Source organism: Lactuca serriola, chromosome 7 (assembly GCF_051521515.1).
Source record: "Lactuca serriola cultivar US96UC23 chromosome 7, Lser_US96UC23_V15, whole genome shotgun sequence".
Lineage (NCBI taxonomy): Eukaryota > Viridiplantae > Streptophyta > Magnoliopsida > Asterales > Asteraceae > Lactuca > Lactuca serriola.
In genome coordinates, this window is record NC_136414.1 from 30,884,082 (window position 1) to 30,897,724 (window position 13,643).

The following is a 13,643-nucleotide window of genomic DNA, read 5'->3' on the forward strand; positions in this document are numbered from 1 at the left end:
TTATCATATAATTTTTTTTAATCATGATCTAAAAAACTCATAAGGCAAAATAGTTTCAAATCAAATGATACAAGTAACTAGCTTTAACATATAAACTAACAACTATCATAAGAATTTTGACAACTATCTTTCGACAACTCTTGGAATTCATAACTTATGAGTTTAATGCATTTTTAAAGATGAGACTTTTCATTTTCCATAACTTGAGGACAAGTTATGGAGGTCATTAAAATCATTAAGATTAATTTTTTCAACAACTAAAATTATCATATAATTCAAGATTGATATAGCTAAACTCATAAACAAGATAATATCAAGTCAACAATTTGCAAGGAACTTTGTTTATCATACAAATCAACAATTATCTTAAAACTTTGACAATTATCTTGTAATTGGATGAGGATGATCACTACCATATCATAAAAAATAGATTTTATGATTCAAAACAGTTTGTGGTAATGATCCTAATCCAATTATGGCCAAAAACCTCGAATTTCTGCAACCAAAGCCTGCAACTCGTCGAGTTGCTCTGTTACTAAGTGGACTCGACGAGTCAGCCAGTGGACTCGGCGAGTTCATCGGTCAAAGGCCAAAAATTCATTTTTTTCAACTTTAAAAAACAACAAGTATCAAATATAACAGAAAACAATCCTACGCTCTGATACCAATGTTGGGTTTTGAGCACTATAACACTCCTCTGGTGCACATGCAACCCTAAATGCTTTGGATCTATGTTTTTCTCTAATTATAGATGCATTTTCAATTTTCTAAAGCATATATCCTAACTAGCATACAAATTGTCAAATGAACAATACAACTAGTTATATGACTCACCTCTTAGAAGGACTTATAGTTCTTGACCTTTGAAAGCTTGAGCACCCAAAGTGTGACGCCTCTAATGGTTCACAAACACCAATATGAAAGAGGAGGCTTGTGAGAATAGGTTACTTAGCACAAAATCAACTTCAATCTCTTAGAATGAATGTAGCCACTCATGTAACCAATTTTGGCTCTAAGGGGATTTACTTATAGTGTAGCAAATGCTAGGGTTACACTTTGTAAACCCTAATGACCTTTCATATTACTTAGGCTCCATGGGTTAACCTCCATGGACCATACATGGATTATCTCATTGGTTTAGCTCATCATAAATAACCATGGATTATTAGCCCACACTATAAGAATCATTGATTTACACAATAAAACCCATATATTTAGTTAGTCTCTTTTGTCCACAAAATTAATTATAAATTAATTCTTGATCAATAATAATTAAATAATATGATTTCCTATTAATATATTATAGTTGTAATATATTAATAAATCATAAATAACCTTATTCTCAAAAGTCCATCCTATCAAATTACACTGGTGAAGGCAACCCAAACGGACCATGCTACAATCGGGTCAAGTACATCCCAGTTATAGTTATGGGATTAGACACCAAATCCAACAAAAGCCTGAAGAGATTCTAGATCAAACTTTCAATCGCTATAATCATCTTATTAGTAGGATGATGAAGCACAATATTGGACGTGAGCTAATTGAGCAAAAAGTCACGTTCATGAACGGGCTAAGATCTGAATGGAAGGTTGTAGTTTCTACCGTAAAAGCACATGAGCAATTCAAGAACTACACATTGGTAAAGCTTGTTGGAATATTGAGGTCACATGAAGATGAAGTGACGAAAGAGGGGAAGTTAGTTTCTGGGATGGTATCACTGGCCCTTGTTGCAAAGGGTAAAAAGGTTGTAGATGATGATGGTTCGGAATATGATCTCTTTGATTGTGAACTTTCTAAGGAGGAATTTGCTATGATTGTGTCTAATCCAAGGAAATTTGTAAAGAAGAACTTCAGTCACAACAAAATCTAAAACTGGAAGGGCAGTTATAGCTCTGAAAAGGTATAGGAGGAGAGTGCGAATAACTCTCAAAAGGAATAAGCGAAGAAGGATAAAAAGCTTGTGGGGGACTCCGACTATGATTGTAAATGTTGTCATGGAAAAAACTATCTAGCCAAGGAATGCATGCTGAAAAGAATGGACGAGAAGAAGGAAAGAGAGGATGAAGAGACATACTATCTTCGAAAGCTGGAGGAAATAAAAAAGAAGAAGAATGTCGATAACACCATGCCTGCTTTGATTGTGCAGGAAAGCAAACCTGAAAATGAGTTTGGCAGAGTCGAGGTCTAGTCGACTGACTCTGAAGATGAAGAGGTTCGCATACCTACTCATGAAAGGAGCTTCGTGGCAAAGGATGAAGTTGTACAGTTTAATGGAAGGTGTTTGATGGTTACCAATGAAGTGTCAGAGATGAGGGGTTATGCAACTGATGGTGGACATAGCGTTGATAGATGTTTCGCTGCGAAGCCAGTTCTTGAGCAGATAAGCAAGTGCGAGCTGGTGATCAACAAGGTAAAATCTATTCTTGACTCTTTGAATATACCTATCTCTAGATATGAAACTGAATTGAACAACTTAAGATACACATTTTCAAGTTTCGGTGATAGTCTAAAACAAACTTGTTTAACAAATTCTAACTTAACCGATCTACTGGGCAAGGTTTCATCAAAGCGTGAAGAGAGACGCATGTGGATTTAAAAATTGGAGTTAGATTTGTCCAGATCTAAGGATGAGTTGATTTATTTGCAGAGAGATAATTTAGGTCTTTTAAAACAGTGTAATATTTTTTGTTTGATTGCCGAAAGACTCTATTTTAATATCACTCAGTTACATCTTGATTGTGAGATTGGAAAGAAAATTCACAAGATGATTTTGCCCTTTCTCGAGTTAAAAGAGGACGAAATCGACGCACAGTGTTACAGGCAGTGGCAGAGCTAGAACAATTAACTAGGGGGGCCAAAAGTATTATAAATTGAAATTAACGTTCTTAAAAAAAAACAAATTGTTTTCAACAAATAAACACCAAAAACACCTAGAAAAAAGAATTACAACTCAGACCGACGACCTTTAATGTCTTCAAGTTCATCAATTACGGACTTCGAATCAATGTTTTCAACGATTTCTCTTTCTATGTAAATCACCAAGTTGTTTGCGAGAAAATCATCTGACATCTTACTGCAAAGACGGTTCTTGAATATTTTCATTGCTGAAAATCTCCTCTTTGTTGTTGCGGTAGAAACTGGAGGTGTGAAGATTAGCCGAGCTACTCTATCAAGCAAATAATATGTCTCATGTTGCTGAGTTCCCACAAGACGCTTGCATAGGTCAGAAATAGTTGATACACCACTTAGTCTTGGATTCTTTGTGATATCAATATTAAAAGCCTCCAATTGATATCGTAATTGAATCCTCTCTTGCTCCGTAAAATCTTCAGTATAATACTTCTCAACAAGAAGACAAATTTGATCAACGTTAATCACTTTAGAAACTAAAGTAGAACTAAGTCTTAACAACTCCATCGTCTAATCATTGAATCTACTATTCAACTCATGTAACTGTTTGTCCAATGTGGCTGTAAACAAATCCACTCGATAAAAATGTTCAAAAGTAACATGATTATCTGTTTTTCGAGGCCGGTATCGAGTAGAAGTATATGGAGCATTCATATCTGGTATTTATTTGATGTTTTCCACAAAAAAAAAACTTTACTTGTGCAAGTAAAGACTCCCATCCCTCGTTTCTGAAATCATTTAGACCCTCCTATGTTGCCAAAACTAACTCCATGACATTATGAATATCTTGGGATTTCTTTTGTAGAGCTTGAGAAAGTATTTCAGTTTTTCCCATTACTTCCTTTATCAGGTAAAGAATAAACACAAACTCAAATGATTTCAGATAACAGTAAGTTGCATCAGCATCTCCACGTTGAGAATAAGTAGCAGATACGTCATCAATTATTCCTTAGAGAAAAACACGAGTACAAGAAAACATGTTAAGCAAACTACAAACGGAACGAAAATGAGAACCCCAACGTGTATCACCATCTCTTCTTAATGTCCCAACATGATTCCATCATTTACCTGATTCGATTTCACCTAGTTCCAATAGTTGTTCAATCTCAGTTACCTTTGCTTTTTGTAACTCATCATTACACTTACTGGAAGCACAAACTACGTTAATTGTAAAAATTAAGTTTGTGAAAAATTGGTGAACCGGAATAATTTCCCTTGAAGCAACCACCAAGGCTAGTGAACATAATATGCATAAGGACAATCCTCAAGAACAAGTGCTTGTAATCCGTTCCATTCCCCTCTCATATTACTAGCACCATCATAACCTTGGCCATGGATTTTACTAACATCAAATTGATAGTGTAAAAGTTGTATCCACATATTTGTTTTCATGGTTAATGATAAGGTATCCCTAACATGATCCAAATCCAAGAACCTTTCCTGTATGATTCCTTCCGCATCAACAAATATCAAAACTATCACTATTTGCTATTTTTTAGACTCGTCTCGTGACTCGTCAACCATGACACAAAAGTATGAATCCCCCACTTCACTACAAATATGCTTTCAAACTTTATTTGCAATAATACTAAGAGTTTCTTTTTGAATTTCCCTAGAAGTATACTTTGAATTATAATGAGCTTTCTCTAATGTAATGTTTGCAACTTCATCATTATACGATGCTAGAAGTTTTAGAAGTTCGAGAAAATTACCACGATTTTTGGAATCAGGAGTTTCATCATGTCCTCGTAAAGTACAAGCTTGGAAGGTCAACCAACGAACTGTTTCAATTGACACTTTTAATCATAAACAGTTCTTCAATATTTGCACTTCGATTTGCTTCACTATGATATTTTCAATGTGTGCTTCTTGGTTCATCAAATTTTCAGTGAATGCGACAGCATTTCTATGTTGTGAGCAACCAATATGTTTCAAGAACACACAATTTTTCCCATCAATAACTTTTTTCCAATTGTCAAATCCTTTAACAGTAAATGCATCGTAACCATGACACACACTTGGTTTATCATTAAATATATAACAAATAAAACAATAAGAAGTCTGTGTTGTTGGAGAATATTCGAGCCAATTAGGGAAAATGCTGAACCAAGAATATTTGAATCTATGAGGATGTTTTTTTGAAACTTTATCTTGATACTCCTTAAGATGTATTTGGAAAGATCCTAAATTCAGATAAGCTCATCTCACTTGTTCTCTTAAATTAACCGGATAATCCCACATTTGCTTTCGTTTAGCGGGATCTCTTTCTAGATTCTTCAAATCAACTTCATTAGGATTTTCCTTTTCTTGTGGTTGTGGCTCATTATCTTGTTGTTTATCCTTTTCTTGCGTTCATGGCTCATTCTCTTGTTGATTTTTCGTTTCTTGTGGTTGTGGCTCACTTGTTGAAGCTTTGTGACGTTTACTCTCTTCACTTTCATGATTAGTTTCTTTATTATCTACCTTTCTTTTGTAAAAATAGTCTAAGGTTTTCATCTTTCCCATGATTATATCTATAAAAATCAAAATGAAAGAACAATTGATTCAATCAAAATCAAAATTAGAACAATAACCAATAACTCATTTACCAATTAACAATGTGTGAAAACTGAAAAGTGAAACCAAATCAAATTGACAAATTGACAACCAAATCAAATTGACAAATTGATAACCAAATCAATTTTATAAAAATAGTCTAAGGTTTTCATCCATCTTTGTTTTCAGCTTTGTTTGAAGCATAACAATTAACAAAATCATTTTTTTCTATTCCAGACTTCCAGGTTGGTGTCCAGTGTCCTACTATCTTACAACGTACAATAAATAGACTAGAAGAGAGCTAAACAAATCATAATTGAATACTGATAAATCAAATTGAAAAAATGACAGCCAAGTTAAAAAAGAAACTCTAAATCCTAATTTGGAGTTTGGACCGAGAGAAAAGAGGAGTCAAGAGAAACTCGCAAACAACAACAATAGTGCAGCACAACATTCAATCAGAACAAACAACAAGAGAACTAGAAAAGAAAGAAGAAGATTTGGGATTCCATACCTGATTTTTGGTGAATGGCGCTTAGAGATGGGCGACGACGAGAGTGAGAGTGTGAGACCGGGACTCAACAGCGACAGCAGGCATCAACGATTTAGCAAACGAGGAATTGGGGAAGAATCGGTTTTGATTTCTAGACTATTTCTTGGAGTATTCGGACTATGCTTACTGCTTGGAGTCTGATTCGGGAGGGACCAAAGCCCAAGTTTGAAAATAACAGGCCTGCTAATTAATTTTTTTGAAGTATAATTCCTATTTCTATCCCAAAATTGAGGGGGGGGGCACTGCCCCTCCTGGTCCCATCTATACTTCGCCCCTGGTTACAGGTACAAATATATCGTTTCATCTGACGAAGTTTCCGATGCTTACAAAATAGGACTAGACAAAATCAAATCTTATACACAGTCCAAAGACCACAAAAACATGCTTAAGCAACTTTTGGATTAAAAAGACAAACAATAAATTAAATCCGAAACTGTATAGAAGTTTGACTCATTAGGCACCAAGTTGAGTTCAGAAAATAAACTTTATGTTGAAAACGTTTCTGATTTTGATGATGACAGTGAAATGAGTGAAATCTCTGTGGAGGATGCGGTTGATTGTTCTGAATTTTTCAAAGACGAACCTGAACTTACGAAGGTCTTAATTTCTGAAAATTCAATTGAATTTGCACGTTTTTATGATGTGAAATCTAAAATTTTATGAGAAAAAGCAACTGATTTTCCAAAGGTTCAAATTGTTCCCAATCAAGTTTTCGCACCTAAGGGAATGAATAAAAATCAAACAGTAGAAATAACGTCCATGGTTGAAGACAACAATAAAGATGGTTGCGATGAGTTTTTCTGGTCAGCTCCAATTGATAATGCAAATGAAACCAAAGGTCTATCTGAAATGACCTCTTGGAAAACAAAGAGTATTTATGTAGCAGAGCCGTTGAACAAGGTTAATTTAAGTGGAACTAAGAACATTCCAAGTGACACATCGTCTGTTCAGACCGAAATCCCTACAAGAAAGCCAAAACCTAGGGCTAGTATTCACAAATCCTCTTAGTAGTTCCCAGCTCAAAAACGCCAAAGAAATGCTAGATATAACAAAAATCTCAAAGAAAGAAAGCAGTTATGATCATATAAGAATCCCAACTTTTTTCATAAAGAAAAATTCAATCCAATGCGAAAGTCTCTTTTCATGCAAACCCTAGGAGTTTTTCTCAAAGTCAGAATTTTCAACGAAATTAGTCTCCACAGGTTTCAAATCAAAAAGTTTTTCAAAAACCATCCTTTTTAAATCATGCGAAACTTGTGCAGAAAACCAAATCTCACTTCTCTCCTAAAACGAATGCTTCCATTCAGCCAAGACATCGCACGATGTTAAAGGTAAAGGAAAGATAGCTTCAGAGCCTAAAGTTCCTCTGAAAATATCAGAAACTAATCCCAAGATAGTTGAGAAGAAAATTGCCAAACAACAGATCGATAACAAGCAAAGGAAAATATCCTCTAAGGATAATAACTTAAATGATAATAGGATCACATTTTTTCAAATTAAAAGAAAAGATAGCACCACGTTGGTCAAAAGATCTTACTTAGTTGATGTTGCTATTACTTTTTCTGTGAAAACCTCACAAGGCCCAAACAACTGTGGGTTCCTAAATCTGCTTGATTTTCATAGGTGATACGTGACGAGTAGTTTGACTCTGAATGGTACATCGACAGTGGCTGCTCGAGTCATATGACAAGAAGAAAGGAAGAGTTACGAGAGTTAGAGAACTAAAGGATGGAGGAAGAGTGAAATTCGGCAACAATTCACTTGGAGAAATGAAGGGTTATGGGATGATAACAAATGAAGAGTTTTCAATTCGCAAGGCCGTGTATGTGGAAGGACTACAACACAATCTCATTAGTGTTTTGCAGTTGGTGGTGGGTACAGGATCAAAAGTTTCATTCGACAACGAAGGATAATAAATTATTGCAAAGGCAACCAAAATTGTTCTGTTAAAGTGAGAGTGAAAAGGAGAAATGTATCCCCTCAATCTAAACCCCATCAAAGGGAAGCCTGCAATTTTCTTACTTATGAAAGCTTCCATTGATGATAGTTAGCTATGGCACCGAAGACTCTCTCATCTCAATTTCAAAGACATCAACAAGCTTGTTCTTGGTGATCATGTGCTAGGGCTTCCTCTCCTAAAGTATGATAAAGAACATCTTTGTGCAGACTGCGAAATGGGGAAACAGAACAGGAAGAGTCATCCAACGATTGTGAATACGAAAGTCATAGAGACACTTGAACTTTTGCATATAGAACTTTGTGGTCCTTCTGCAATTGAAAGGATTGACGGTAACATATATATATTCTCGTAACTTTAGATGATTTTTCCAAATTCACTTGGGTGCACTTTCTTAAGCAGAAATCAGAAGCCACCCCAAAGCTCAAGGATATTATAAAGCATATTGAGATATAACTGCAAAAGCTGGTTCGTAACATTCGCAGTGACAATGGTCTGGAATTCAAAAACTAAGCGTTTGAGAAATTTCTGACTGCGAAAGTAGTAAGTCATATTTTTTTTAGCTCCTTACACTCCTCAACAAAATGGGGTTTTCGAAAGAACTAACCGCTCGTTGTGTGAGGCTGCAGGAACCATGCTATCATTCGTGAATTTGCCGCTTTACTTTTGGGCAGATACGATAGGAACTGCATGCTTTACCCAAAAGTGATCTATTCTCAATAAGCGGTTTTCTTTCACTCCATATGAGATTATAAATAATCGAAAGCCTAATGTCAAGTTTTTCCATGTTTTTAGTTCCAAGTGCTTTATCTTCAATTCAAAAGAGCAAAGGAACAAATTTGATGTGAAGGCTGATGAAGGTATATTCTTAGTGTATCCTCTGACTTATAAAGTATATAGGGTTCTCAACAAGAAGCCCAAATGGATAGAAGAACCTACTATGTTACTTTTGACGACAATTACATAAAGAAGTTTCAGAAGAATGACAGTCCATCACAGGAGATCTTTCCCAAACCGTATCCTGATACCATCCCACTCTTCAATCTCTACGAGGAGTTCATGAACCTATTTGATGAGCGAAAAAAGGCAATCTCCTCTGAGTCAAAAGCAGCAGAAAACAAGGAAGACGAACTGAAGAAAATCATTGACGATGTTGCGAAAGATATGGAACACGAGCATCCCACTCCGAAAGACCCTGAAGTTCCATCTCAACCTATAGATGTGAATGTTGCAACGTAGAGGGAGGGCTCAAATTCAATCTCAACACCTAATACACCTGTCTAGGGGGAGAAGGAGACCCCCAAAGTCTGCTTGGAACCACCTTTCTAAGGGGGAGAATCTGAATCCAGAAGAAAATATACATCCATCATTCGTGGGGGGAGAATGGAAATGCGAATGATGATTCGGATGTACAACCAGAGTTTGAAGAAGTATATGCCGAATTAGATCCAACATATGATCCTAATTACCCTCCGTTGGCTAAATGGACCAAAGATCATCCAAAAACTCAAGTTATAGGAGATTCTTCTTCAAGAATTCTTACGAGAGCACAACAAAAAGCGAAGCGAACTGCTTTATTCTATAAGGTGGAATATTGCATGTTAAATTCATTTATCTCCAAGATTAAACCTAAAAGCGTTCAAATTTCTCTTGATCATTCTGATTTGGTGCAAGCAATGCAGGAGGAGCTCAATGAATTCGAACAAAACAAGGTCTGGATACTTATTCCCACTCCAAAGGATACATCCGTTGTTGGTCTAAAATGGGTATTTTGCAACAAGCTTGATAAAGAAGGAAATGTGATAAGGAACAAGGCACGACTCGTTGTTAAGGGATACTGTCAGGAAGAAGGCATTGACTACAAAGAAACCTTCACACCCATTTGCAAGGTTGGAATCTGTTCGCATCTTTCTGGCATATGCAGCACACAAGAACTTTGAAGTTTATCAAATGGATGTCAAGTGTGCATTTCTAAATGATGAAATAGAAGAAACGGTGCGTGTTAAACAACCACTAGGGTGAATAAACAAAAAGTATCCGAACCACTGTTATATTCTGGACAAGGCAGTTTACGGTCTAAAGCAAGCTCTAAGAGTCTGGTATGAAAGTCTAACTCGTTTTTTAAAACATGCTAAATTTAAACAGGGATCAGTCAACCCAACCTTTTTTCGCAAGAAAGATGGTGACCACTTGATGATCGTCAAAATTTACATTGATGACATCATTTTCGGATCAACTAATCCCAACTTAACGACTGAGTTCTGAAAGTTGATGGCAACTATGTTTGAGATGAGCCACATGGGTCCGATTAACTTTTTCCTTGGCTTGAATATAAGACAAAGTCAGGAAGGTATCTTCATCAGTCAGGACGCTTATACAAAAATCTTACTCTCCAATTTTGGAATGGTGGGAGATTCCAAGGTGAAGGTTCCAATGGCATTTGGAATGAAACTAACACCATCTCTGGACAAGACAACTGGTGATATGACTCTCTATCGTCAAATGATAGGATCATTGATGTATCTGACTGCTAGTCGTCCGTATATTATGTTTTCTGTTTGCTATTGTGCTAGTTTTCAAGCGAATCCTCATTAGGAATATGGTACCCTTCAAGTTTAGGTTTCTTTGTGCAAGCATTTTCAGATGCTGATCTTGGAGGTTGCGGTCGAGATCGAAAGAGTACAATGGGAGGATGTCAATTTCTTGATGGAAAACTTGTAAGTTGGCAATCTAAAAAAGAAAACTTGTGTCTCCCTATCAACTGCTGAAACAGAGTACATTGCCACAACCTCTTGTACTTCACAAGTAATCTGGATTCAAAGTCAGCTTCGTGACTATGGCATCAACATGAACCGAATCCCCTTGATTTGCGATTCTGAAAGTGCCATTCACATATGTCACAACCCAGTGCAAGACTCAAAGACGAAACACATAGCATTGAGGTATCATTTTATCAAATATCATGTGGAAGATGGTAATATCGAGATACACTTTGTAAGATCCATTGATCAGTTAGCCGACATCTTCACGAAAGCCTTGCCTGAGCACACCTTCAATCGCATTATTCAAGGCTTAGGAATGATAGAGGCTGAATCTGTTCCGAAACCACCTTCGCAGTTATAAGTATTTGATAGACCTACGAATTGGTGTGAACGCTCGTAGTGACTCGCAGTCACATGTTTATGTTGCGAATTAGTGCGAACGCTTGCAGTAACTCGTAGTCAGCTGTTCACATTGCACATCGGTGCAAATGTTCGTGGTGACTCGTGGTCAACTATTCATTCGTGGTAAAGAACCTTATGTATCCTTTGTACACTTTCTATTTTTATTTCTTTTTCAGAAAATCAAAAATCCAAAAACATTTTATTTCTTTCTATTTTTATTTCTTTTTCAGGAAATCGAAATCCAAAAATATTTTATTTCTTTCTGTTTTATTTCTTTTTCAAAAAATCAAGAGTAAACTGCAAAATTGGTCCTCGTAGTTTACCAAAAACTGTAGATAGGGTCCAAAAAGTTTCCGACTTGCATGGAAGGTCCAAAATCAAATACTTCATGTGGTTTTAGTCCTAAAATTAAGAAATTTTTGTGGTTTTGGTCCAAGGAGAACTTAAAAGGACGATTTTGCCCTTCTAATTTCTTTTTTGTATTTTTTATATTTATATTTTAATCTTTTATCAATTAAAAGTAAAAAAAATAAATGAATAAGCCTCTCTCTCTCTCTCATGGATGATATGATTATGATTATGCATTTCATCCTCTTTTCAAAAACACTAAATGCTACTCACCATGATGATTTCCATCAGCCTAATTACATCATAGGTTCCATCAACCTAATTTGAATAAAGATCGAGAAAACATGGTCGAAAAAATATACTCGTTGAGTTGAAAAAACTCAATGATATACGAATTCCACCATCATTGGAATCAGATGCCCATGAACCCACTACAATCTCAGCCTTACCTCCAAATGCTTCTAACATCGTCGCCCATCACTACCACTCTCTCTTCGTTACTTCTGAAGGCCACCTCTGACCTTTCTACATGGAATTGGGGGAAATCAAAACAGAGTCAATTAGGTCTTGGAATCGGAATCACATAGCTTGCTGATAAGAGAGTCATTTGAAGAAAAATGTTTGGGAGGAGATGAAAGTTACCAGATTCTATGTTCGGAATCACAGAACTTTTTCGATTTGAGCATGAGACGTATGCTATAAGAGTTATCAGATTTTGAATTTTTTTCATATGATTAACCCATTATGGGTGTCTTGGTCAAGAAGATAATACAAGAGACATGGAAGCCTTACCCTTCAATTGCAGGTTTGAGGTCCAACTGAACTCATATGAATCGATTTGAATCGATTCAACATGGGTCTTGTAAAATTATGGGCTTGATTGCTATGGATATTGCAAATATAGGGCTTGTAAATTTAAGATTCAAACCTGCAATTTGATTGTACAACTTGATTGTAGAGTGTTTTTATATGTGTGTGTGTGTGTGTTTATCAATGTATATGAGTGTTGAATTAGTAAGATGTCGATAGAGAAATAGAGAAAGGGAGAGAGGGGGGCATGAGAGTGATTGAATAAGATGATGCAGGTAGAAGTAGGATTTTGCAGGTGAAAGGGAGAGATGATGATTGCAAGGATAATGTTGGAGTTCCAATGCTTATCGGAGTTCCGGTGTTCATCAGAAATCTTGGTTTATAACAAAGCACACACCCATACACATTTTCTGTTCTGAAATTGTTCTTGATTTGCAAGTTGTGTATGAGAGAGAGAGAGAGAGAGAGAAAAGGATTGAGAGAAAGTCAATTGGGAAGAACAAAGGGGAAGAACAACGGATTAGGGGCGTTCTTTTTCTTTTTAATTAAAAAAGTATTAAAGTAAAAATAAGGAAATAAAAAAAAGAAACTAAAAGGGCGAAATGGACATTTTAACTCTTTTAGGACTAAAATCACATGAAATTATTGATTTTGGACCATCTATGCAAGTTAGAAACTTTTTGGACCCTATCCACAGTTTTTGTGGAACCACAAGGATCAATTTTGCAGTTTTGTCAAAAATCAAAAATCCAAAAATATTTTATTTCTTTCTATTTTTATTTCTTTTTCAGAAAAACAAAAATACAAAAATATTTTCTTTATTTTCATTATTTATTCCTTTTCGTAAAATAAACAAAAATACCAAAAATATTAGATAATTCAGCAGGACTAAAGATACAAATTCATAAACACTCTTGATTTCATAATGATGGGACTAGTATAAATTTAGAAACATTGCACTAGTTAAGTGTCCCTAGAAGCATGATGTTGCATGTCGTCCAAAGCCTCAAAGACTTTCTATGTAGAAGCCTTAATGAATCGATAACACCAATCGTTTCTTCCCAATAAGGTTGTTCATTCACATAAGTCAAGAGTTACCTGACTCTTTTCACATTGAGTTAAGAGTTAACTACTTAGTCACTTTCACATAGCAGAGGTATATTTTTTCTTTGAAGCCACCTCATAACATTTTTCCATCACTTTCACATTCACAAATGTAACCCTTGAGACTCTCAGAATTTACCACTGAGGTTTAAGGTTACACAACATCCGTATTTATGATCTTAAAATTCGTTATCACCACAAAATTAAGTGAAACCGAAAATCCAACACACACACTTTTGAATTGACGGTGAACAATTAA

The 13,643-nt window shown here is 35.7% G+C and overlaps 2 protein-coding genes across 2 annotated transcripts; both read right to left on the reverse strand.

The window, feature by feature from the left end:
• Positions 1-2,946: 2,946 nt before the first annotated feature.
• LOC145063844 (uncharacterized) lies at positions 2,947-3,420 on the reverse strand. The gene has a single exon (XM_079011419.1). It carries the CDS (start codon positions 3,418-3,420, stop codon positions 2,947-2,949), a length of 474 nt encoding a protein of 157 aa, XP_078867545.1.
• A 241-nt stretch (positions 3,421-3,661) lies between these two features.
• On the reverse strand, positions 3,662-4,305 carry LOC145063845 (uncharacterized). Its single transcript, XM_079011420.1, has 3 exons — positions 4,173-4,305; positions 3,982-4,071; positions 3,662-3,861 (listed from the first exon to the last, which is right to left on the reverse strand). Exons 1-3 carry the CDS (start codon positions 4,303-4,305, stop codon positions 3,662-3,664), a joined length of 423 nt encoding a protein of 140 aa, XP_078867546.1.
• Between the last annotated feature and the right edge of the window lie 9,338 nt (positions 4,306-13,643).